The following is a 27,631-nucleotide window of genomic DNA, read 5'->3' as shown; positions in this document are numbered from 1 at the left end:
TAATAATTTAAATTTTGAACATAATAGCAAATATCTCTATTTGTCTAAGTTTTATTATTATTTTCTCGCTTTATTTTTAATGGTTGGATCGAGTGTTGCAAGGAAATCTTGATTTAGATTATCAGGCATTAGGGGAAGTTTTCAGTTGGACCAGCGAACTCTCGATCCGTATTTCTTAAAAGCCTAGCTAAATTAACTCTGGGCTTATCATAAGATTTTTTTTTGTGATGCAAGAGGGTATCGAGTTAACACCTCATTTTAAAAGAAAAAAATAAATAAATAAAATAAAATAAAAATAAAAAATGTGCGACATAATGATAGATCTGGCTACTTAGAGCCTTCAGCTTGTAATTATTGTATTTATCTAATGTGGGTTTTTGGGGTTTTCAATTTTATTTGTATATCTGGTTTCTGAGTGTTTTGTTTTTGTTATTGCAGGTACAGATCTGAAAGAGAAATTTTTATTTGAAGCCAGATCTAGGCCTTGGAGGGTAAGATCTGGCCTCAATATCATTTTGCAGGGGCATTATTCCTTTTTACAGTTCGAGGGTTTGAAAATTTTAAATCTGTGGATTTTATAAAGAAATCTGAAGCAAAAGTGTATTGGTTTGAAATTAAATTTTTCTGGGTTTATTGTATATTTTTTTAGGCTACCATTTGCTGCCTAGACACCTCTCTTTTCACTGTTGCCTGGGGTTTTCCATCTGCTGCAAATTTCAAATTTTTTTATTTTCTACATTGTCGCAGCCCCTCAAAACCCTGTCTGTTGCCATCACTATGTTCTCCCCATCCGAATCTCCTCCCTCAACCTGCAACCTCACAGCTCCTCATCCCATAGTAAAAAACCCCTTGCCGGAGCTCCCTCGACCTTCATTTCTTCATCGCTACCCTCTGGTCGTTTTCCTCTTCCCCGTGGCTCCTTGACCTGCCATCTCTCCTTCGCGCGTCCTTACAATCCCTCCTACCGCCGCCATTGTTGCCACTGTGCCCTCCATACCCTTGCTCACTTGTGCATGGATCACTTCTTTGTTGCCTGCAACAGTTCCATCTCCCTTCGCTACCTTCAACGTGCTGCCAAAGCTCCTTGCTCCCATATGTCGCCGCCAGACCTGCAAACAAATGAACATCTGTCTCCTTTTTTGTTTATTTTGTTTTATATCTCGTGTTTTTATGTTTTAGGTTAGGCTTTATTTAAATATTGATTTTTTTTTGTTTTGGTTGCTTTTTCATTTTATTTACATTTCATTTTTTGTTTTGATTTTTCATTTAAACTTAAAAGAAATCTAAAAATTAAAATTTTGTTTTTAATTTATGACTTTAGTTTTATTTATGTTTTGGTTCCTCTTTTGACTTTTTTTATTTTGATTTTGTTTCATTAAAAAAAAAAAATTGAAATGTCAAAGGAATTAAATCAAAAGGTAACCTATGCTCTCACATTTAAAAATTTAAATTTTTAAACCTTTTGAATTTTATCTTTGTCACATTAAAAATTTTAATTAAACATTTACTGCATCAAATTTTCTTGTGAGCTTAATACATTAAAAGATCGCCTAAGAAATAGTTAAATTGTTAACCTAAAATTCCTTCTTGGTATCTTTTCGTATTAAAGTGTTTTTGACTTTGAAAATTAACAAGGGGAAAATTTTGTGGTATTGATTTATCTATGGTCAAACACGCTTAAATCATATTTAAAGATTGACTATAGGAGAATTAAAGATTTGGGTCATTAAAGAAAATCATTTTAACTCTAGGATCGTATATTGCTTAGCATTTAAATTTCATAGTTTTTCATGGTCTTTAATTGCTAAAATCTTTTGCATGCAAAAGTTTTGAGCATTTTCTATCTAATTGTTCATGATTATCACTTCTATTACATCTCTAATTTTCCTCTGAATAACTTGTTTTTATTTTGTTTATGGTCAACTGAACATTAAGGCACTAGTCTGAAAACCATTTATATCTTGTGGTTGTATCTTATTTATCTTAATTGTTAGATCTATCCATCTCGATTTAACTAGGATTTGTTTCACATTCATCATGTTGTTCATCTTTAAGTCTCCTAGAGCCCATGTTCCACAGGCTACCCTCATTTATTCACCCTAGGGACTACCCCCCTTGACTTGTCTAGGAGAGAGTCTAAACGGAGTAAGGATTAGAGTGACAACCCTTACTCTGAGCATTGTCGCAGTGCCTGGACACTTTGTACGACAACAAGGCCAATTAAGAATCATACATGGTCCTCATATGAATTGCTATACATTATGCCACTGTTATGCATTTCAGTTATTACTGCCCTCAAATTTACTACCTTGACTCTGTCTTTCAAGGTCAATTAAAGTTGTTGCCATGTATTTCATTAGGGTTACTTGATTACGACAAGATCACTATTATACCAAGGACGCTTCCATGCATCATTGTTGCAATATTTTCATCTATTACTATTGAGAATATACCACCAACTCTTGTGATAAAGTCACTACATCTAAGTCACTATTGTCATCAAATATCATTGATATAACATCAAATCTACTACCATACCAAAAATCATGCTCTAGGTTACTACTACACTAAGGACCCCTATAATGTCAATGTTCTAGTGATTTGTCATTGATCACTGTTATTATTTAAGAGCAAGATAATAGTTATGCGAAGACTGCACTATCTGGAAGTTATTCGTAAATACTTTTGAGAGCTACAAAGATATACCGGAGAACCAAGCGAGTCATAGAGACATGTTGTAGGAATAATATAATCCATAGGGAATGAAGCAATTTAATGTAACTTTGAAGACAGAGAACACATTGTTACCTGATAGGCCTGAGAACAAAGTCATGATGCCATTTACTAATGCAATGCCATACTGTATAGACCGATGTCACACTATTGTTGTGCTAATGTGATGCCACTCATGCAGGGGTAGGTGCTACTAGTACAATGTCATTGAAACGATGCCAAGTTGTAAAGGTAGAGCTATTTGTAATGCTATTGGATCAATATTTAACATTGAGCCACATAGATCACTACAAGTGCAGTCTAGAGTAATACAATGCCAGATTATTGGGTTGTGTATCGAAGTAGCAAGTCAATGCTATGTGAATGCAAGGTTTTCCATAGTGTGAGTCTGCCTCAGAGCGAACCTACCTTAGAGTAATGCGAGCTTGGAACAAAGTGAGGAAATGATCGAGCCACAAGGCGAGTCAATATTCAGAGCGACCCACTGTGTGTAGGATGAGATGCTACAAGGTTGCAATACGAACTGCCGAAGTCTGTTTGCCCAATTTCAAAAAGGTATTGCCAACAAACCAATGCAAAAGCTTGAAGGAGGTCAACAAACCAATAATCAAATCATAAGAACAAATATGTGGTGCAGAGTTTATGAGATCGAACCTTAGAGATTTGTTGCCAACCATAGAATTACGAACTTTTGAAGTTACTAACCATACATCTATTTATGTTCAATGATTTTTCACAACTTGCCTTTTATATATAATTTGATGTGGTTTCTTTGAGAGGCCAACATTTTATTTGGAGGGAAAAGAAAATTTCTCAAATTTAAATTTTCAAGTTTTCCCTCCAACAAAAGCCGACTTGAAGAGAAGACAAATCTCGTCCTTTATAAGTGTCTTCTTGTTATAATGTCTCCTTTGCTTAATCAAATGGGAGGAGTGTTAGGGAATTTCTCCCTAGCTGCCAAATTTAACACAACTCGTGAGATCTCCTGAAGGCTTTCTCCTCCTGGAACTTCACATCCCATCTCACGATGATCCTCCTACTATCAGGAATGTAGATCCGGTATGCCTTGGACATTTCATTGTAGCCAATGAAATAGTCCTTCTTTACAGTCTGATCCAATTTGGTGTGTTTATCATCTAGTACACAACAATAAACTAGACTGCCAAAGATCTTGAAGTGCCTGACCTTTGGCTTCTTCCCTATGAAGACTCCCTCTGGTGTTATCTTTCCACACTCTATGAGGAACCCTATTATGTAAGTACATTGTTGTGCTACATACCTCTGCCCATAGAAACTTGGGCATATCTTGGTCATATAACATTGCCCTCGTTGCTCCAACAATCGTCTTGTTCTTCCACTCAAGGACCCCATTTTGTGGTGGGTTGTATGGAGCTATCAACTCCCTCTTGATACCCTCCTTCGCACAGAACCCCATGACGGCCTTATCTGTATACTCGCCTCCATTATCTGTACGAAGCACCTTAATCTTTTTACTTCCTGTGTTCTCCACAAGAGCCTTCAACTCTTGGAAACGACTGAAGACCTCATCCTTCGTCTTCAAAAAATAGATCTAGGTTTTCCTGGAGAAGTCATCGATGAAGATTACGAAATACTCATAACCCATGAGAGATCTGGTAGACAACAAGCCACAAATATCTGAGTGTATCAACTAAAGGACATCATTGGCTCATGAGAACTACATTAAATGGGTTCTCAAAGTAGTGGGACATGCTTGTCCAAGTGATCAATCGACGACAAGACCTACTTGACTGGGATCATTTTTTGATCGATTTCAGTGGGGAAGAGCTTAGGTTGAGCCTTGTCAATGGCAGCAACAGTAAAAGCAAGAAGCGTGAGGATGACGAGAATGTTGCACTTCCAGAAAAGGGCAAAGCCACGAAGGGCTCAAGCAAAGGTCCTAACTCCAAGGAAGTAAAGAAAAAGGACTTGAGTAAAATCAAGTGTTTTGGATGCGGTTAACATGGACACTTTTACCACGAAATTTAGCAAGCCTTGGAGAGGGATCCTACAAGGCTAAAGCTAAACCAAGTGTTAACAATGGGGTAGTGGCCTACTATCACCACAGCCAAAACCGTCTACTCTTTACACAATTTCACCGACGGGAGGAGTATTGGTAAGATAAGATCACCTATGAAATGTATTCTTAAGGGTGGAGAATAAGGTGATCAACTAGGATCTCCTTAAGAAAGACTCAATATATAGCTCAAAGCTTCACTAAGAAGCAATCTGCTTTCTAAAAGAACTAGAAATATATGCGCAAGACCTAGGTTTTGGTAGGTTAGGCCAGTGTTGGAGTTCCCAAGAGTCAAGGCAAGGAGAAAAGGTTCCTTCAGATTGATTTCAACAAGGTCAAGGCTCATCAAACCTTCAAAGAAGTCCTCAAGTTGAGAGAAGACAATTAGGGGTTCCCTCTTAGGGAAAACACTTAGGGCAAGAGATTTTATGGATGAAATTGAAGTGGATGGCCACCAAAATGAGAGATATTGTAGCCAAGAAACTACTCTTGATGTTGAGGCTCTCTAACCACCCAAAATCTCCTTCCCTAGAATTTCGCACCAAGACTTAGTTGACTAATCTAGCCTTAAAAGGACTGCTTTTGAGAGAGAAGAGTCGATAAATTTTGAGGGTGATCACTAAGTGATTAGACTAGTGCTTTGTCCTATGGGCGTATGGAGTCTATAATGCTTAAGAGAAGCCAAATTTGTTCCCAAGGAGGCCAAAATTTGATGCAAGAGCAATCAAGTTTCCAGCATTTACCCATTCAATGAAATAATGGAGTTTCATGGGAGAGCTGCAAGGAGTTCACGACTAGAAACATTCATTACATGTTATAAGGAGTAATGCACACAACATTCATCTAGATATCTTTCAATAAGTTGGTCTTTAACAAATTAGGGCACAAAAATTAGCCTAGGATCAAGAAATAAATATTCAACAATAAAATTGACATATAAGATAATATGCAATATATCCTTCCATTAGACCAAGAATAGCTCCAATGACTATCCACAAATCAGCGTCCATACATCAAAATGCATCCAATGATCTCCAATTTACCCACAAGAAGAAAGTGTGAGTTCTCTAAAGAGGTCTGAGTTCACAAGTTTTTGATGATGTTTGATCACAATGGAGTGACGTCCAATATATACAGGTCCTACTAAATCGAATTAGGCTTAGAATCCCCTCCAAATCATAAAATAATGTGAGAAAAAGACCCTAGGTCACAGGCCAACCTAGTAACCAATCTAAAACATAAGTAATTACCCACAAGAGAGTCGAAATGTTGATGTCATGCATGTGTTGGCCCTTTAGGGAATGCTTTGGACTCCTCCAACGCCAAGGTGTGTGTAGAGGGCTCCTGAAATCAAGGCCTGGGGGTTTGGCCCCTAGATCTCCATGCAAATCATCTTGTGGGCCCCAATTTTTGGTTTGGAGCACAAAATTGGGTCTCATGGGTCTCCAAGTGGTGAAATCTTTGTCTCTGCTCCAACATTGAGGGCATTGAATGTGTTGCTAGCCCTCCCATGTCTCAAGGTATGAGAAAAACCTATATGGGCCCTAGACTCATTGCCTGGCCCTCATTAAGTGTTAATCCATTTGTTAAGGGGCATGCTGGTTCAAGTGCATCATCCCATGGATAATATAGGGCAAAGTGCAAAAGTAGTGGGTGTTGAAGGTGCCCATGGCTATGAATGATGCTCTATAACTATCCAGAGTTCCATGGCTCTCAATACATCACCTGTGGTGTTAATATGTCCCTTTAGAGGACCTAGACCCTAGTTAAGTTGCCCAGTCCTATAGATGGAACCACCTACCAATTACACACAATATCTAGTGCTGCAACTTTCATCATCAAGCACATCAATCATTAGTGCATCTAAGTGAACCAAGCTTCAAAGAAATGGACATAACAACCCTTCATATGTGACCTCAGTGACGTAATGGTGTTACCTCCCTAGGTAGGAGTGGCTAATAGACAACCCGATTAGGTGTTTCCAACCCCTAAAGGGAAGTGACATGTCCCCAATCCTCCCTTCAATTGATAAGTGTCATGTGAATAATAATGGAATGGAGAGGGGAAAAGCACTTCATGGCCAAGTGCCATGGTCAAAGGGCCAGCTATGATCTAATACCTCATCTTGGGTGTATAGAAGTGAGGAGGGAGCAATCGTGGATGCATGAGTTATCTCGACCTTTGTTTTTCCACCCCTCTATATTGCCTTTCACTTTTTCATGATTTTTACTTGCATTATTGCTCGTAGTTCGAGGAATGAGAGCTTGCTTTGTATGATGTATAGCAGTTATTACCCCGTTTAGGATGGCGTTGTTCATTACCCATCAAGGGTTGGGACATGCAAGGGTTCCTTGTCTTCTATGAGATAGGGCAACATTGGCTCAGGAACCGAGTGATGGCTATAATGATAGAATTAGAGCTCATTCTTGGCTTTTTCCCATGTGCTAATTTGTAAATCACAGCGATCTTTTGCATTTTGATTTTTCTTTTGTTTTTGTTGTGGCCATTAGATGCTCTTTTCCTTACTTTAGCTGCACCAACCTCCCACGTGCATTTCCAGGCCCTACCCAAGTGTGAGGGTATGTGGATGTAAAATACCAATGAACCAATGGTCAGTTGACTGGAAGAAGGGAGGTGGAATAAGGGCTTGTAATGTACGATGGAAAGTGGTAAGTATGGCAAAGGGATAAACAAGACATGCTATCACAATCATGGATTCCCAAGTAGTGCCCCTTCCTAAAGCCATGGGCCATTAGGGGTGGTCCCACTAGACTAGGGTAGAGAATTAACCCCACATTTAAGGAAAGAGAACAAAACTACAGCCAAGACCCTTCTTTCTTCCAAGTCACCCCATAATCCATCCCAAAATGCCCAAATACAAACAAGCATAAGCACCCAATTGCATAATGAAGAAAGTACCCTTTGATCAGAAGCCCCCCTTCCAACATGTGCTCTTGATAAATATGCAAGGAAACATATTATTGATGCAGATGGCGGAGATATGAATGACACGTCACATCGGCTACAAAGTGGCTCTCAAGGGTTGTTGGATGTTGGCTGGAATAGATGAATAGGAGAAATTTTTCTCCTAGGGGTCACCCACTTTGGGTGGGTGACAGACACTGTCAGTCAATGTCTGAACAAGAAGAAGGGTGATAAAAAGAAGCATCAGTGGACAATAACTTCAATGGATATTGACGAATTGTCTTCAAGACTTGAAGATGAGTTCACTCCCATAGCTTGTTTATCTAGCTCGACCACCACAATGTGAAAATTCCTTAAACTAGGGAATTCCTACTACAGCACTGATGATATTTCTTCTACTTGTTAGATTTACATGAACAAGTTATTTGCAGTTTCATACGGCGAACATCGAAATAAATACACTGCAGCCTACACCATTTAAATAATATGTTGAAACAAGAAACTGAATAATAGAGAAAGATACACACAAATGACACGGTTGTTTTTGGACAAATGTCCCCGAAAAACCCAATGTGGGAAAATCGGTGCAGCAGCTTTGAGGGTTTTATTATTATGCAGTAGTAAAATCTAAATACAAACACTGGATGCCCTCCCGGCAATCCAATCACAGAGAATAATCCTGACAAACAGATTTGTGACATTACCTCACATTATCACTGGGAATCCTGGCTGATCTAGCCCCAGAAAGATTGCCCCCGGCTTCTTTGGCTGCCTCTGCACTTTGCGCAAATGTCTGCGTCAGCCCAGAGTTAATCTCACTAGGGACAGCGTCAATCCTCTGGCTGGTCGATTTGTTGCCCAAGTGATTCGATTTCTGCCTCCCGGTCTCACACCTCGATCCCGACTTCTGAAACCCGAATTCCCTCTGCAAATTTCGGACTCCCTCTTGGCTTCTGCATGGCTCTGCGTCAGCCCCTCCAGCACAGTGTTGCCACTACTGGACCTCCCTCTGCCTTCTCTGCTGAGTATTCTCCGACCGGGAAATATTTCCCTTCGGATACTATCTCTGCCCCTCACTTCGAATTTCCCTTCCGGCAGTTGTTCTGCTTCAGAAATTTGATCTTTTGAACTCTCTGTGTGTTTTCCAAATGACCCTCAAGCTTCCTTAAATAATCTCCTTGTTGACATTCAACGACCCAGATTAGAAGATAATCAATGGCTAAGATCATTTTAGCTTGATCCTCGTCTTCTTCTAGAAGTTACACCCACGGTTAGATTAATACCGATTAATTATTTTAATTTCTTAAGTTCAGACTTAGAGTCCCATTAAAAATAATTAATTAATAAAATTGTCTCTTGGTGGAATTTCCCAAAACACTTTCTGGGTTCTTTGGTATACATGTTCCTAAGCCTCCCTGCAAACTTTGAGACTTAGAGCACATTCGATGCTACCAGATATCAACACTCCCTCTTAGCGAGGAATGTGCTTTGGCAATGTCTCCCACTAAAACATCACCCTAACTTCATAACATCGTCATCTGCGCTGTCGATGTTTGACATGCTTTCCACCAAGTTACCAACTACTGCGCAAATGCTGACCCTTCCACTGTCAACACTACATCAGTACTATAGCTCCCTCTAAATTTCTGCATCCGTGTTGCTGCTAGCACTGCCACTGCCAACTGCCACTACATTGCAAACTGTTGCTACTACTGCATCAACAACAGAAAAACATCTCAAATTACTGAACAAGTGTTCAGCATAGATGCAACTCGATGCTGAAGATCTAACTGCTGCTAGTCCCACGCTATCCCTCTGAAGCCACTGCGTTGTTGCTGCTACTACATTGTGCCTCCCTGCACTGTTGCAACTCTGCACTACGCTGCTCAAACTTGGCGTTCTAGCCATTGCATCTGTCGCTCCAACACTCCTTTGCATCATCTAACACTTAGTCCATCCTGCTACTACTGATCTGGGCTCCTGTAGCAAGGAATTGATCCGAGAGGTGGGTTCTTCAAGGATCCTACCCATCTGTAGCTCTTTTGAATTACAGCTCCAAATCAGCGCACCTCCCTCCTGGAGGTATCTTGGTTGTCATGGCGAACTCCTCCTCCTCGATCTTCCCGGGTGCAGCCTTCAGATCGTGCTTCTCATTTTTGTCCTTCTTCTTGAGAGGACACTATGTTGCGTAGTGACCCATTTCACCACACCTAAAGCATTTGATCTTCGAGACATCCTTCATCTGCCTCTGCTGCCCCTGCTGCCCTTTCGATGCAAGGGTTGCATTCTCATCCTCCTCCTTGGGCTTCGGCCCACTACTATTGCTTCCGTCAAGTTTACACTTGACCAAGTCTCTCCTCAGCTCCTCTTGCTTGAGAGTTGCCCACATCTCATCCCAATTCAGCAAAGTCGTCGTGCCCAGGATACTCCGGACAAAGACTTGCCACTCATCTAAGACTGAATTGAGGGCAAGTCTACCCAGCTTGGACCCTTGACGCAGAGACCCCACAGCTGCTAACTCATCACGGGTCTCCTGAAGCTTCATGAGGAACAAATCTATGCGCCCCCCTTCTACATTTGTGCAGATCTCAATTTCTTCTCTAATTACATCTTCCGTTGGTCGGAAGATCCCTGATACAACGTAGACAACGCATCCCACATCTCCTTAGCAGTCCCTCTGTTAGCAATGTGACAAACCACATGTCCTTCACTCCATCGAGGATCATTCTCTTTCCCTTCGCCATTTCTGCCTTGTACTTCATCAGCAGATATGGATCTGCAGGCTCAACCACCACGCTGTCGACATATGTCTTGACGGAGTGCCCATCTAGAAGGAATGACATCCTTGCCTTCCAGCTGACATAATTGGATGATCTATCCAATCTATCTCGATCCCTCAAAAATGTCGAACTGCTCCTCTATGTTCTTACTGTTGTTGCTCAGCCAATAAGAAAATGGACTTCCTAGCAGAAGTCTACTGAGGAAAAATTCCCTCATTGTGCTTCTCATCTCTTCTGACTTCTTTGTGCCCAGCAAAAACAGCCTGCAAAAAAACTATGTCCCACCAACTCTTCCTCACGTTGAGACTCAACGCTACTCCCTCTGTCAGGACAAAAGTTCGATCTGGAAGCCCTTCTTCTCTGTCGACTCACTCAGAGAGAGACTGCCTCGAAAATTTTTCCCTCTCGACTTGGACAGCCAATCCCTCTGGGGATTCGAACTGCTACCTCCTGCAGCTATTTCGATCTCTTCTTTTCTGCTCAGCGTTGGGTTCTTTGGCACCGTTCTTCTTACTTCACTTGCACTGCTATGATAATATGTGAAAATTCCTTAAACCAGGAATTCCTACTATAGCGCTGATGATATTTCTTCTACTTGTTAGATTTACATGAACAAGTTATTTGCATTTTCCTACGGCAAACATCTAAATACATACACTGCAGCCTACACCATTTAAATAATATGCCAAAACAAGAAGTTGAACAATAGAGAAAGATACACATAAATGACACAATTGTTTTTGGACAAATGCCACTGGAAAAACCCAAAGTGGGAAAACCGGTGTCGCAGCTCTGAGGGTTTTATTATTATGCAGTAGTAAAATCTGAATACAAGCACTAGATGCCCTCCCAGCAATCTAGTTACAGAGAATAATCCCGACAGAGAGATTCGTGAGATTACCTCACATTATCACTGGGAATCTTGGTTGATCCAGCCCCAGAAAGGTTGCCCCCGGCTTCTGTGGCTGCCTCTATGCAGTGTCTGCATCAGCCCAGCGTGAAGCTCACTGGGGACAGCGTTAAACCTCTCGTTGGTCGATTTGTTGCCCAGGTGATTTGATTTCTGGCTCCCACTCTCACACCCTGAATCCCGGCTTCTGAAACTCGAATTACCTTCGCAAATTTCGGACTACCTCTTGGCTTTTGTGCTGCCTTCGCGTGGCTCTGCGTCAGCCCCTCTGGCACAACGCTGCCACTGTTGGATCTCCCTCTGCCTTCTCTGCTGAGTATTCTCCGATTGGGAAAGGTTTCCCTTAGGATACTATCCCTGCCCCTCACTACAAAATCTCACTTCGAATTTCCCTTCTGACAGTTGTTTTGCTTCAAAAATTCGATCTTTTGAACTCTCTGTGTGTCTTCCAAATGACTCTCAAGCTTCCTTAAATAATCTACTCGTTGACATTCAACGGCCCAGATTAGAAGCTAATCAATGGCTAAGATCATTTATGCTTGATCCTCGTCTTCTTCTAGAAGTTACACCCACAGATTAATACCCATTAATTATTTTCGCATTAAAAATAATTAATTATTTTAATAAAATTGTCTCTGGGTGGAATTTCTCAAAACGCTTTTTGGGTTCTTTAGAATACATGTGCCTAAGCCTCCCTGCAAAATTTGAGGCTTAGAGCACATTCGATGCTACCAGAAATCAACACACAGGAGTCTGATATATTGACAGTGGTGCGTCATGTCATATGATAGGGTTCAGAGAGTATTTCTCCAGCTATAAAGCAGAGGAGATAGGCTCCCAAATTCAGATGGAAAACAAGTCCAAGTGTACTCCAATTGGGAGAGGGACAATTACCTTTCAAAGGGAGTTAGGCAAGAGTACTCATGTTACAAATGTGTTATGTGCCAAGTTTAGGAATGAACCTAAATGTTGGGAAATCTTTCGAGAATAAACACATCAAGAACATTTCATCCACGCGTTTTGAACCTGATTTCAATTTATGCTCTTTAGGATAAGGGGTATGATGTGTATTTTTTAGGACAAAAGGCACACATAAAACACCAAGATTGGAAGTTTGTGAAGGAAATAGGAGTAAGAAGCAACAAGTTGTGCAGGTTGCCGTTAGACGCTCCAAACGCACTAATGAGCAACAAAAGTGACAGAGATATGTGAGAACTATGGCATAGGAGGAGGGATCATATCCATCATGGAACAGTTAAGTTGCTTAGAGAGACCATAACAAGTGTTCTAGACGATAGCACGAAAAATTATGGCATGTGTAGAGGGTGCGTGCTTGGGAAGTTTACAAAGGAAGCATTTCCAAGGAGTGACAATAGAGCCAAGGGTGTACTGGATCTGATACACTCTAATAATTGTGGTCCATTGTCCACTAAATCTCTAAAGCGTTACAAGTACTTCATGACCTTTATTTATGACTTCTCCAAGAAGACCTGGATTTACTTATAAAGACAAGGGATGAAGTGTTCAATTGCTTCCAAGAGTTTAAGGCTCTTGTGGAGAAATCAATAGACAAGAAGCTAAAGGTTCTTCAGATAGATAATCGAGGCGAGTACATCGAGAAATCCTTCAAGGATTTCTATGCAAAGGAAGGAATCAAGAGGTAATGGATAGCTCCATACAAATCGTAGCAGATCGGGGTTGTATAAAGAAAAAATAGGACGATAGTTGGAGCAACAAGGGCCATGCTATATGATCAAGATATGCCTAAGTATCTTTGGGCAGAGGCATATAGCATAGCATTTTACATTTAGAATAGGGTCTTGCTACCCACCACTTGTGGGTAGTGTATATAGGAGAAAAAAATTTCTCCTAGATGGTCCTCAGTCGGCAACCAACAGCCCCTACAAAGCTTGGAGCAGCCATCGTTACCCGGCACTGGGAACAGCAGTTGTCATCTGTGGGGTTTGATCATCCAATAGTTGGAATTGTCAAAATATCTGTCTCCGGATAGAGGTACTTCTACTAGCTCTCTGTTGGGTGAGCCGAATTTGGCACCCAAGTTGTATTCAGAAATATGCTTAATAATACAAACCCTCTATATGTTGCACCAGTTTTCCCGAATTGGGTTTTTGTAAGGACAATTGTCCAAAAATAACAGTGTCCCTTGTGTGATTGTCTCAGTTTATTTCAGCTCATGATTTGTATATATGTGTAGGTTGCAATAGTGTTTTTCATCGTTGTTTAAGTAATTAAATAACTTGTTAAATGTAAAGAACAAGTAGGAGATGATAAACCAATGATTGTAGTAGGATTTCTGATGTGTAGATTCAGAAATTTTCACATGGTATCAGAGCATTGCAGATCATAGGAGACTAAAGACACCAGCCGAGAAATCTAGAGAATTTGTTGCAAAGAAGCAGTTGTCCCGAGTGACAGCGTTGTTTCAGAGGCAGAGGAGCAGCTGTAGGAGTGACACAGAGCTAGAGGAGGTGACGCAGAGGCTCACGCAGTGCCTGCGTCAGCATTTCGAGCCTGCAGAGGGTGACGCAGAGCCAGAGAGGAGCCCACACAGTGACTGCGTCAGCTCTCTGGGCCAGCGCAAAGCCTGAGAGGTTCGAATCAGTCAGTTGTCGGGGTTGGAGGAGCAAAGCAGATTCAATTTGAGGAGCTAGTAGGACATTATTTCTGTTGGTGCAGAACAATGTCTGTGGAGACAGAGCCGAGGTAGAGGTAATCACTGCCTTGACAGATTTCTCGCCAAAAAAATCTAGATCCGAGTTGCAACAACAAAGGAGGATTGGAGAGGAAGTGATTCGACGGTTGGCCAGAGGATTTCCAAGAGGGAAATCAGGACTCAGAGGGAGTCTAGAGAGGAGCTTGTTCCCTACGGGTTTCTTGCACCCAAGGAATCCAGATCCAAGTCCTGCTAGATTGATGGCAGGAGAGGGAGAAGAGAACCAGTCCTATTTTTTAGTAGAGATGGCAATGAATGGGTTGAGGGATCATGACAGATTGGACAGAGCATCCAATTTTGTCATTTGGAAGGCCAGGATCCTGGCAATCCTAGATAAACATTGCATCAAGGACTATGCCTTGAAAGTGGTTGTTGTTCCGGTTGATGTTGATGCGGCAAAGAAGTACGAGGAGGCCCAAGCGAAGGCAAAGTGCATGATCCTAGACGGGGTCAAAGATCATGTAGTACCACACATTGCTGAGAAGGAAACAGCAAGGGAGATGTGGGAGACCCTGACCACCTTGTACCAGGGCTCTTCCGTGCAACAGAAGATGCTATTAGAAAATCAATTGAGACAGTACCAGATGCAGAAAGGAGAGGAGATAGATCCCTTCCTTTTCAAGTTGCAAGGGATTCACGACCAGTTGACATCCGTGGGGTCTACACCAGATCCTGAGTTCATGGTCAAGACTGCACGAAATGTAATCACCAATGACTGGGAGACATTTGTCCAAAGTATTTTGGGCAGAGCGACTCCCCCCAGTTGGGGAGTTGGGACATTATGCCACCTAATGTCCCCGAAAGAAGGACAAGGGGGAGGCTTCTGAATCAAAGGTTGCTCCAGTGAAAGTGGACAAGGAAGGTGAGGATAACAATTGTGCCATGAGTGCTCATGCGCCTCTGGAGAAGAGGTGGGGCAACATCGAGTTGTAGTCGGGAGGACTACACGTGGGCAGGATCCTTGAGGTGCCCAAACTCTTGGATCACATATGGCTAAGGGAGCCCTTGACGACAGTAGCAAAATGATGGGTGTCGATTGGAGCGAGGTGTGATGGAGTGACAGTAGCAGAGCTAGAGTGCCAAAGTCTGAGGCAGCGCATTGGATGTTGTAGCAGTGCAAGAGGCACAGAGCAGTTTGCAGTAGCGCAGTAGTAGCAGAGGGGCAGCACAGATAAGCAGCAGATGTAGCTTCAGCATCACGAGGCATCCATACTGACCAGCATGTCAGTGTTTGCGTGAGTTTTCATTTGCTTACTTCTCAGCAACTGAGTTGCAGTGCAGCAATTAGCAGTGGTAGTGCTATGCGCAGCACGGTGCAACATTTTGAGAGCGAGTTGTAGTACAGATGTAGCAGTGACATTTTGAGAGCGAGTTGTAGTACAGATGAAGCAGTGACATTTTGAGAGCGAGTTGTAGTACAAATGTAGCAGTGACTGTGGCAGAGTCATGGGCAGCAGTACAGGAAGCAGCAGTGCAGTGGACAAAGGGCAGCAAGCCAAGCATCAGCAGCACAGAGGACCGGTGCAGTGGATCAGTGTAGTACTTCTATTGAGAAGTGTTTCTAGAGCACATTCCTCGCTAAGAGGGAGTGTTGATTTTGGGTAGCATCGGATGTGCTCTAGCTCTGAAATTTTGTGGAGGGGCTAGAAGTTAGAACACATGAGATCTCCAGAACCCAAAAATCATTTCAAGAAATTCCACCCAGATAAGAAGTTATTAAAATAATTAATATTTTTAATGAGTTCCTAAGTCTAAACTTAGGAAAATAAAAATATTAATGTGTATTAATAAAAATATGGATGAAAAGGTTCTAAGTGACGAGGATCAAGCATGTTTTAATCTAAGCCATTGATTAAAGATTAGATCACGGTCGTTGATTCATCAACAGGAAAAGTATAAGAGGAGGCTTGAGGGTCAATTAGAGTTACACTAAGAGATCAAAGAGTTCGATTTTTGTGGGGCGTGGTTTGCTGAGAAAGTCGAGCTAAGTGATCTGAGTTGCAATGAGGGGCAATTCGGCAGAGTGACTTCAGTCCAAGGCCGAGGATACATAGCAGAGAGGCATAGCAGTAGCAGGAGAGACAGCGCAGCTCCAGAGAGGGTGACGCAGAAGCTAGTGGGGCTGACGCAGAGGCTAGAGGAGTTGACAAAGAAGCTAGAGGGGCTGACGCAGTTCTGTAGAGGCAGCGCTGGGATTTTCTGTGAGGCAAAGAGAGCAACAATTCAGCATATCGACTTCTGAGCAAGGGAGGCTCACTGGGAGGGTGATGCAACTCTAGAGGAGGTGACGCAGTTCCAGCGCAAAGCTTGGAGCAGCCATCGCTGCCCCAACACTGGGAACAACAGTTTTCATCTGTGGGGTTTGATCATCTAGTTGTTGGAATCGTCAAAATATCTGTCTCCGGATAGAGGTACTTTTGTCAGGTCTATTCTCTATTGGGTGAGCCGGATTTGGCACCATAGTTGTATTCAGAAATATGCTTAATAATACAAACCCTCTATATGCTGCATCTCGAATTAGTTTTTTCCGAGGATGATTGTTTGAAAATAACGGTGTCCCTTGTGTGATTGTTTCAATTTATTTCAGCGCATGATTTGTATGTATGTGTAAGCTGCAATAGTGTTTTTCATTGTTGTTCAAGTAATTAAATAACTTGTTAAATGTAAATAACAAGTAGGAGATGATAAACCAGTGATTGCAGTAGAATTTATGATGTGTAGATTCAGAAATTTTCACAATAGAAGCGAAATTTAAAGGCAACATGGAAGATTTGAAGATAGATTTGACAAAGTTGCTAAAAAAAATGCTTACTAATGGCGAAAGGGTAGTAAAGGAAACTCATGATGAGAACAAACTAAATGTTAATCATGATTTCATAGACCCTAACGTTGGATTGAAGACCATCATGTTCCAAAGATCAATATGAAGAATTTTGATGGGAAGGATCCCGTAACATGGATACTACAGATGGAGCAATATTTCGATCTCCATAATGTGCAAAACACACAAAAGGTGCGCATTGCAACTTTATATTTGGAACCCAATCAGTTTTTATGGTATCGATGGCTTTGCTCTTGTAAACAAATTGTCACTTGGGCAATCTTTACGTAAGAAATAATAGCACATTATGAGGATACAAAAGCAACACTTTTTTTAACCAATTGATAAATCTCAAACAAAAGGGTTCAATGGTGGAGCACATTGAGGACTTCCAAAAATTGAATATAAGGGTACAAGATATTCCAGAGGAGCGTAGGATTAATGTGTTCATACGAACATTAAAGGATAACATCCAACATGAGGTTCGCCTTTGGGAACCTGATTCATTGGAAAGGGCATTCAGGTTGGCAAGAAAAATTGAAAGCAAAATTATGGCAACAAGAAAGCCTACCACTCACAACTATAAAGATGGAAGTGTTGTTGCCCCTAGCCTTCCACAAACTACAAAGTTGACACCACAACAATGGGAAGAAAAAAGAGCAAAAGGGCTTTGTTACAGTTGTGATAGCAAATACACTAAAGGTCATAAGTGTGCTGAGAATAAATTATTTTACATAAATTGTGAAGAGGAGAAGAAAAGGAACAAGAAACATCAAAAAAAGAGTATATACACCAAGAACAAACCCTAGAGAAAGAAATGAATCTGACCATATCTTGAAATGCATTGGTTGGAATTACCACTCCTCAAACTCTTAAGATAGAAGGACATATCAAGAAGAAAAAGGTAATAGTGTTGATTGATTCGGCAGTATCCATAATTTTCTTCATTATAAGATAGCCAAGTAAGTGAATTGATTCCTATATCTAGCACTAGAGTGTCAAGTGATGGTTGCAAACGAAGGAACCATAAATTGTTGTGGAAAGTGCCATAATATCAAGCTATCCATGGGAGAATATGTATTGAATAGTCCAATGCTTTCCATTCCAATGGGTGGTGCTAATGTTGTACTGGGAGTCCAATGGCTACAATCTTTGGGTATGATAGCTTTTAATTTTCAAGAACTTTTCTTGAATTTTTTTTCGGAAGGAAAGGAAGTTGAATTAAGGGGTATCGCAGGGAAACTGGGAAAGATAATCAACTCTAACGGAATGACAAAGCTTCTAAAGAAAGAACAATGAGGCGTAATTGCACAATTGTGTTCGCTAGAGGTTCCCACATCGAAATGATTTATTTCTCCAGATCTCCAAGAAGTCTTGGACAATCATTCCAAGGTATGTGAGACTCCCAAAGGCCTCCCACCTAATCGTGATCATGATCATGTTATTCATTTGATTCCGGGAAGTGTTCCTCCAAACATCAAGCCTTACAGATATCCCTATGCCCAAAAGAGTGAAATTGAACGTATTGTTGTTGAAATGCTAGAGGTTGGTATAATTCAACCCAGTCAAAGTTCTTTCTTTGCTCCAGTAATATTGGTGCACAAGAAGGATGGATCATGGCGCATGTGTCCAGATTATAGGGAGCTCAACAAACTCACTATTAAAGATAAATTTCCCATTCCTGTCATTGATAAATTATTGGATGAATTGCATGGATCAATTTACTTCACCAAGTTGGATCTTCGTTCAGGATATCATCAGATCAGAATGAAGACTGAAGACATTCCGAAAACAGCATTTAGAACTCATGAGGGTCATTATGAATTTTTGGTCATGCCTTTTACCCTTACTAATGCACCTTCTACATTTCAAGGTTTGATGAATTCCATTTTCAAACCCTTCCTTAGAAAATTTGTGTAGTATTTTTTGATAATATACTAATCTACAACAAGTCTTGGAATGATCATGTTCAACATGTTGACAGGGTGCTCAAACTATTGGAGGAGAAACAATTATATGCAAAAACCTCCAAATGTTTCTTTGGAGTACAAGAGGTGGAATATCTAGGTCATATTGTATCTCATGAAGGTGTTAAAGTAGACCCTAGCAAAATTAAAGCCATTAAGGAATGGAAAATCGCCACATCCATAAAGCATCTGCGAGGATTTCTTGGGTTGACAGGGTATTATCGCAAGTTTGTTAAAAACTATGGGAGAATAGCAACAACTCTAACAACATTATTGAAGAAAGATGCATTTTCTTGGACTCCAGAAACAACGAATGCCTTTGAACATCTTAAAGAGGCAATGTGCCAAGCACCGGTCATAGTTATGCCAGACTTCACAAAAACCTATATTGTGGAATGTGATGCCTCAGGAAATGGAATTGGTGTCGTTTTAATGCAAGAAGAAAGACCCATTGCTTTCGAAAGTCGTCCAATAAAAGGAAAGTATTTACACAAAGCTATTTATGAGAAGGAAATGTTGGCAATAGTACATGCACTTAAGAAATGGTGACCTTACCTAATTGGAAGACACTTCAATGTAAAAAGTTAAAAATAGATCATGATAGTCTTAAATACTTTTTAGAACAAAGATTATCTTCAGAAGAGCAGCAAAAGTAGGTTACAAAGATGTTGGGTTATGACTTTGAAATCATCTACAAAAAAGGGAAGCAAAATGTTGTTGCAGATGCACTCTCAAGAAAGGATGAGGATGTGGAAGCATTGCTTTGCACCATTTCTATTATCTAGCCAGATTGGATAAACGAAACAAGGGATGAATGGAAGAATGACGAAGAAGTGTGGGCACTCATTCAAAAGTTGCAGCAAGATCCTAATACATTCGATACATTTAGCTGGAAAAATGATTCGCTATGGTACAAATCGCTTATACCTTTGTAAGAACTCCCAACTCAAACAAAAGATTCTTATGGAATTGCACACCTCTCCCTTAGGAGGGCACTTGGGATTTTTAAAAACTTATCACAGGGTTAAGAAGGAATTTTTTTGGGATGGCCTTAAATCTTATATTCAAAAGTTTGTGGTGGAATGTTTGGTTTGCCAACAAAATAAAGTTGAAACAATTAAGACCCCAGGTCTATTACAACCCTTATCCATTTCAAGTCAACTTTGGGAAGAGGTTTCAATGGATTTTATCACAGGTTTACCCAAGTTCGAAGGAAAGAGTATCATCATGGTGGTAGTTGATAGAATTACCAAGTATGCACACTTTTGTGCATTATCTCATGCCTTTAAAGCCAGTACAGTTGTTACTGCATTTATGGAAACAATTCAAAAGCTACATGGAAACCCAAAGATTATTGTATGCGACAGAGATCCCATTTTCACTAGAAATTTTTGGACAGAATTATTTTCTTGTCTGGGTACTTAGTAGCTCATAGTTCATCTTATCATCCTCAATTTGATGGGCAAACTAAGATAGTGAACAAATGTTTGGAAGGATATATTCGTTGCTTTGTATCTAATAAACATACACAATGGGTCAAATGGTTGCCTCTAGCTAAATGGTGATATAACACTCCCTTCCATACTGCAGCTAAAATGACCCCATTTATGGCACTTTATGAATATCATCCACCTTCCATCACATCATATTTAAGAGAAAATTATAAGGTTCAAGTAGCGAAAGATCACATCGAGCATCAACAACAAGTTCTCCAACTCTTAAAGGATGACATCACTTTGGCGCAGAATAGAATGAAACAACAGGCAAATCAACATCGTAGCGAAAGAAGTTTTGATGTAGGTGACTAGGTATTTCTATGGCTACAACCATACAAACAAATGTCCCTCAGGTAAGCTAAGAAGGATAATAAATTATCACCGAAGTATTATGGTTTGTACAAGGTGTTGCAAAAGATTGGTACTATGGCATACAAATTGGAGCTCCCTGTAGCTTCCCGAATGCACCCAGTTTTCCATGTTTCATGCTTAAAGAAGGTTATAGGTGACAAGATCCCAGTTCAAACAATATTTCCAGAACTTGACGAGGAAGGAAAAATCGTATTGGAACCTGAAGCAGCCACAGAAACAAGAACTCGACAGCTACGAAATCGATCAATTTCGGAGTATCTCATCAAGTGAAAGAACTTACCCGCTGAAGATTCCACGCGGGAGGATGAGAATTTTATACAGAAGCATCCATAACTACTCAAGCGTTGAGGACAACACTTTTCTGAAGGAGAGGGGCATGTTAGGTCCCTATAATACTAGTGTATTCCCTTATGATTATTGTCATTGTAACCCCTTATTGTTATTGTTGTGCCCATGTTGTCCCCATATTGTTTTTATTGTGCCTCATAGAAGCCCACTATTCTTATTGTTGTGCCCTTACATTATTATTGTTATGTTGGCTCTGATTATATTGTGACCCCTTAGACTCCTATATATAGAAAGGAGGTCATGTCATTTGTATCATCCAAGAATTGTTTATTTGTGTAATGTAAAGGAGGTTGCCCCCTCGAAGAGGCTAATTTTGAAGTTGTTGATCTATCTTTTCTTCTATTTTGTGAGCTGGTTGCATAACATCTTTATAGCTTGAAACATCAGTTTTATATCATTCTCAACTATGTCTTTTTACATTCATCAAAAATCAAATCACTTCATATCATGCCTTTTGAGCTTCACTGGTTTCTTTGCTTTAGATTCACACCACTGAATTGCTAATCACCTAACCAAATCAAAATTGTAGACCAGCTTTGCAATAAACTACCCAAAGGCCCAGTCATATGCCACAAATCTCGACTTCCCTATATCATGAGCTACAAGCCTGACCAAATCAAGATTGTAGATCGTGATACATTAAACTGCCTTAAGGATTATTATATGTCATGTATTTTTTTTGCATCAAGGGCTTAAATCAAGACTGTAGAGCGGTGTGTGTCTCGACTCCTAACCATTATGCACCCAAAACTTTTGTACTGGGGCTCAAGACTTGAACACAAATCAAGACTGTAGACCGAGAAATGTTTGTGCCGTTATCATATGTCCTCAGTGTAGTGTAGCCCATAGGCCCAAAGCACTTAACACATTAAATATTTACCAAACATGGCCCTGGTGTGATTCTCTATGCTTTGAAGGAACATTGGCTAACAAGAAAGTTCTCGTTTCTCAGTCTATCAATCTCGACTTATCTCCATATGCGCCTTCCACTGTACCTCTAAGGCGAGACGTGAAACTTCATGCCTGTTGACAGAAAAGTTTCCATCTCAACCTTTGTCTCTTGTTCTTGGCCTATCATTCTCGAACCTCCATCTCTTGGCCTCTACCTGGACCTTTGATGGGCGAGATGATGTCATCATTGCATCACCATGCCACCACGTGTCACTTACCGATTGGTCCATGTGTCATCCAAATATGGCCCACTTGGCCACCCAAAAATGTGGAATCTATATGCCACATGTCCTCCACTTGGACTACTACATCGTATGCTAACGTCATGCAAATGTTAGCATGCCATGTCATCTCCCACCTATGCAACACGTCATCTCTGCCAGCCAATAAGGTCGCGCCATTTGTCTTCCTGTCATTGGGCCATGTCGTTAACTTGCTACCAATAAGAGAATGCCATGTTGTCCTATATCCACGTCACCTGTATGGAAGAAAGGTCTCGGGGACTTATGTTTTTCATGAAAATCCTTTGTTAAATTGAATAGGGCCAGGGTGAGAGGTTTAACATTAAATGTCGTGTACCATGAATAACTTTGTCTCAGTCTCTGTCTCTCGGTCTTGGCCCGCTCTACCTCTTAACACCTCCCACTAGTCCTGGGGCAAGACACAAATTCTTACGATAGATAACAAAGAATATTCCCATCTCTCGGGCCTGTTAATCTTGGGACCATGGGACTTCAAACATAATACGCCCATATGAAAAGAGGTTGATGTGCAATTATTTTAGTTGTGAGTCGTGTATGCACCATTCCTCCTGAGCTTGAGACTTAGCCGATTTTTGTTAACAAAGGACTTTGTTACAAAACACAAGGTTTATGAGGAACATTGAAGCCCAGAATCTTGTATGATCTTTAAACCTTTAATTTTTTAACCCAGTGTTGAAAATAACGGTATCGGAAAAATATCGACGAGGGTCCAAAAAATATCTTATCAGCAATATCGGCGAAAATATCGGCAAAATATCGGCAAGCATAAAAAATGCATAATATATTCATTTTTTTCAGCTTTCTAAACATATAAAGCAATAACAACATGAACTAAACACATTGGCACATAAATATGAAGAAGGCACTGATATATATGATGTCAAATAGAAATGATACATCAAACTTCAAAGGCGATACCAAATCTTGTTGATCCCTGATAATTGTCCAATCAAGGACTCAAACAAAATAACATCACATATCCTGCTAATCCCTGATAATTGTCCAATCAAGGACTCAAACAAAATAACATAACATATATAAAACTTTAAAAGTATTTCATCATCATGAGTTATAAACTTATATGTAGCAAAAGTTGCAAAACAAATAAAACTAGCAGCTATATATCTGAGACCATTGGCCTCCCCCTAGCAGCTTTCTTTATGTCTTGTTCAACAATTGCTTCACAAGTTTTTTGTATAACCTCTGCACTAGAAACCATACAAGGCATTATATCTACATCATGTACAGAGAGTCTAGCCAGATGGTATTTCAATCGTGTAACCCCTCCTGATATCTTGGTCCCACACAGTTTGCATAATATATATGCCTGATTTGCCCCACCAACAGCCTCCCCATACTCCCAAAATGGGTCCAAGGCTTTTGGCATATTTGACATTTGTAGTGAACTAATTCAAACCTAGGGCACAAAAAAAACAAAAAATTGGCATTAAACCCCCCAACACAAAAAATAATAAGTAATAACCACCTCATTTAAAAAAAATTACTACATTATTTGCATTTTGCAATGTGAATGAAAAATGGCAATAAGAGGGTGCATAAGAAAGTTGAAAAAAAAATTGAAACTTGCTGTCCAAATATGGAGAAAACCCTTGCATTGGTTCATGGGCATGAAAATCATAGCAAATGGAAAAAAACAAAGAAACAAAATGTTGGTAGGCAAAGAGGCAAGCAAGCATAACCCTAAATCTATGAAAAAATCATTAACATAGGGGTTTTTAAGAACATATCTGTTAATGGAAGAAAAGAAGTTTGTCTCACTATTCTTCAATCTTTGGTCCACAAAAAAATCTTAGTTGGTGATGATAATCATTGTTTGATCCTCAAACCCTCCTTGACAACCACCACAAAACTCTTCCCCTTCCTTCTCCAACACTCAGAAACAAAAATGAAGAAAAAAAACGATTTTTCCTTTTTCTAGCCGCGGCAAAACACGCCCGGCGATATTTTATATCATCTCGCGATATTTTGCCAAGATATCGCTGATATCTTGAAAATATCGCAATATTTTCGGGAGCCAAATATATTGCGATATTTTCTCGGCGATATTTCGGCTCGCCGAAAATATCGCGATATTTTCGATATTTCGCCAATATTATCTTCACTGTTTTAACCCCATGAAGTTTTTCAGTCTGCCATATACCATCAGAAAGGTCTTTCCAAAGCCTATTCAACTGTGCCATCTGCATGATCATCTGAGCTAAACTTCTGGGGCATAAATTCCTTCAAAGATATGCTCCACAAATCACCTTTAATCATCAATGACAACGGTTGCTAACAATCACCCTGAAACCACATAGTCTTTCCCATCAATAATCTTTGTCATTCAATGACAACACCTTTGACATCAATAACAACACTTCTAACAGAACCAATTATTTGGAATTTGAACCTTCAATTCTTAGACTAGTGTGGATATGATGCCACTATTCACTAGCCTAGTGGGTTAGCTCAAGTGGTTGAGTGCTCCGAGCTTCATGCTAGGGTCTCAAGGTCAATCTTCCATGCTAGATACCTTTGTTATGTGCCTCATTCAATGTCCTTACCAAGTCAGACATTGTAATCAGCACTGATGGGATTCCAATGGGTACCAATGTTGCAAATATCGTTTTGGGGAATATATCACCAAGGGTCTAAAAAGAAACTTATCAGAAATATCAGCAAAAATATCAGAAATTATTGAAAAAAATCACCAAGAATAAACCTAGGCTTGAAGAATTTTGAAGATATCAGACACATTAGCAACCTAAAAAACTTGGGAGAAATCAGTATATCAAGAGAAACCGGGAGATATTTGAAATACTGTTAGGTACCATGTGCGAAATGCGGGAAAGTGCCCAAGAGTTTCCCCAAAAGGTTTTCCTTGGGAAAAAAGGATGATAGTGAAAAGATGTTGATGGTTTTGGCTTGCTTTTGCTGCTATACTCAGATGTCTTTCATTTCTATTTCTGGAGTACCGTACTTAAACTTCTACTGGGAAGATACCGAGTAAGCTTTTGTTTAATCTTTACACTGTTGAAGATAAGTCGTCTTCAAATTCGTTCCTTTCTTTTCATTGTGTTAGCATGCTTATTCCTTTAAAAACTTTGCCCCTATACAAAATACAAGGGATGCCTAGGGTACTGAACAATTTTTTGTTTTCTCCCATACACATCTTAATATATACCCATTTGTACTCAAAGGCAAAATTGGCCTTTCACCATCCATTTCTTAGTGCAATGGTTCTAATTCAAATCCCATAGAAAGTCAATCCCAAGGTACTTTTCGTTTTTCTTTTTATCCGTTTCGTGAAAAGGTTGGGGGTGCTCAGAAAAACAGGGAAACACTACCTGTGTTAAGGAAAGTGCATTGTCAACTCCGAGGACCATTCAGCTAAGCTATTGTGTTTGAGGGACTTGTATGCTGTCAAAATTTAAAATTCAGTCCTCGGATGCGTGAAAGTATTGACTTTTTCCATTAGCTTTTAGCCCAAAACTCAATTTGGATATGTTTTTTTCCTTTGATTGATTACCCTTTCCTAGTTGCAACATAATTTCATAATCTTACTTATAAGTAGAAGTTTTAAAACCTCCACTTGTTTATGTATATGTACAATCTCCCTTGGTTGTTAATATGTTATTAGTGATTCACTCCCCTTTGAATGGTTTGTTGGATCCTTTTGGGGAAGGTGATTTGGAATGTGCCTCGTAAAGTTGGAGCAAAATTGTAAATAGACAAAATGTGATCCAAAATCCATAAGCAGGCAATGCTAACCTCTCAAGTGAGTGCCTACTAAACATGGAGTTATATTTAAGTCCTGAATTTCGCCAACTCCGAATCAAAAACTATTATAAAAGGTACAGTGGTATGAGCATATTGAGAACTCTGACAATGAGGGATGCCAAGGGTATCCTTAGTCATCTTTTTTCTCAGGTCATTGATATATCTTTTTGATATAGAATCAAAATTATGGGGAGAAGGCATTCTTGCTATTACAAATGTAAACCCCACCCTATCAACCAAAAAGGAAAATGAAAAGAAAGAGCGAACAGCACAGACGGAATATAAACACTTGGTGAACTGTAAAACTATCTGAAATTCATCACAGACATGATTTCCAACGTGGCCACTTCAAATTACAAAGATAAACGAAACAGTTCGTGGTTTTATTTCATTACTCGGTTCATGGGAGTCAAATTGACATAAGAACAGCAGAGCCACGATGTGTATGAATTCAACAGTGTAGATAAATACCTCGCACATAGTGAGGACGTGACCTGCGAGAGTCGATGTATCCGAATTTGCAGCGTTTCGATTGAGGAGGTCGTCCAAAGATGCAGCCTCGATAAGCAAGAGCGTTAGCCTGCATAGCAACTGCAATGCTGCCAAACATAGTCATGTGGACAACCAAATCCAAGACCTTGTGGACTGTGAATATTCAATCCATTGCCAATTGCCTTTCGATTTAATTTTATCGGGGCCAAACTACGTGGTTGATGATTTGGACAAAATATTATCATGGCAAAGAGGTGGAGAAAACGACCCCACATACCTAAGGACATGGCGTATCCCAAAATAAATGCGATTCTACCATGAAATTAAAATAGATAAGAATCATTAGTAATAATCCTGTGAAACTTCCAGCCTAAGGTCGCTAATTCCAGAGGAAAACGTTATATGGAATTAAGAGGCACGGACACGTGGTTTGGAAGGGATCTAATTGTCAATAAGAATCGCCCAACTGGTAAAAGGGCAAGAATTTAGATTAAAGGTCTTTGCATGGAGTTAAAAACAAATAATATGATTTTATTGAAAACAAAAAAATATATATAAATAAATAAGGAAATTAAGTAAATTATTAAGCTGTTTACCAAGCTTCATTGCGACGGTAATTGTGAATTTTTGTTTACGGGTATTATGTGATGGTAATTGTGAATTTTTGTTTATGGCTATTATGAGATTCAGAATGAAAAAGTAAAGTTGAAAATGTTGAAGTTGTATTTCAAAATTGAAAATGTTGAAATTGTATTGGATTTAGAATTTTGTTGGTTAGCAATGTTGAGGTAAGGTTATTTTTCTTATAATATTTTCTAATACAATATTTTAATTAATTTTTAAGTTTAATGTAATAAATAGTGTATTATTATATAATATTTTAATTAATTTTTAAGTTTAATAAAGTATGTATTATTTGTGTAATGTAGTTTATGTTATAGGGTCTAGTTATATGTATTAAGTTGTAAAGACTTTATGTTGTATATAATATGGAATATATGTAAATATTTTTAGTGTAGAGTTT

General features: G+C 39.7%; 1 protein-coding gene across 3 annotated transcripts in view; it reads right to left on the bottom strand.

Annotated features, from left to right (window-relative positions):
- The window catches only part of LOC149172301 (uncharacterized), a 341,920-nt gene extending 315,072 nt beyond the window's left edge, over window positions 1-26,848 (bottom strand). For 2 of the 3 annotated variants that reach the window (XR_016259628.1, XM_089427687.1), the window contains exon 1: window positions 26,587-26,840. Coding sequence is in view for 2 of the 3 variants with exons in the window: in XM_089427687.1 (XP_089283813.1) it covers window positions 26,587-26,731 (145 nt within the window). In the remaining variant the exon portion in view is untranslated. Of the gene's footprint in view, window positions 1-26,586 lie in introns of all 3 variants that reach the window. The other variant, XM_089427688.1, reaches the window with a different exon arrangement.
- Between the last annotated feature and the right edge of the window lie 783 nt (window positions 26,849-27,631).

The sequence above is a fragment of the Pinus tabuliformis genome, chromosome 4_2 (assembly GCF_031772625.1).
Source record: "Pinus tabuliformis cultivar Carrire ecotype Pingquan chromosome 4_2, CPIR1, whole genome shotgun sequence".
NCBI classification, from domain to species: domain Eukaryota; kingdom Viridiplantae; phylum Streptophyta; class Pinopsida; order Pinales; family Pinaceae; genus Pinus; species Pinus tabuliformis.
The sequence above is the reverse complement of the archived record's forward strand: the minus strand, read 5'-3'. Positions and strand labels throughout refer to the sequence as shown.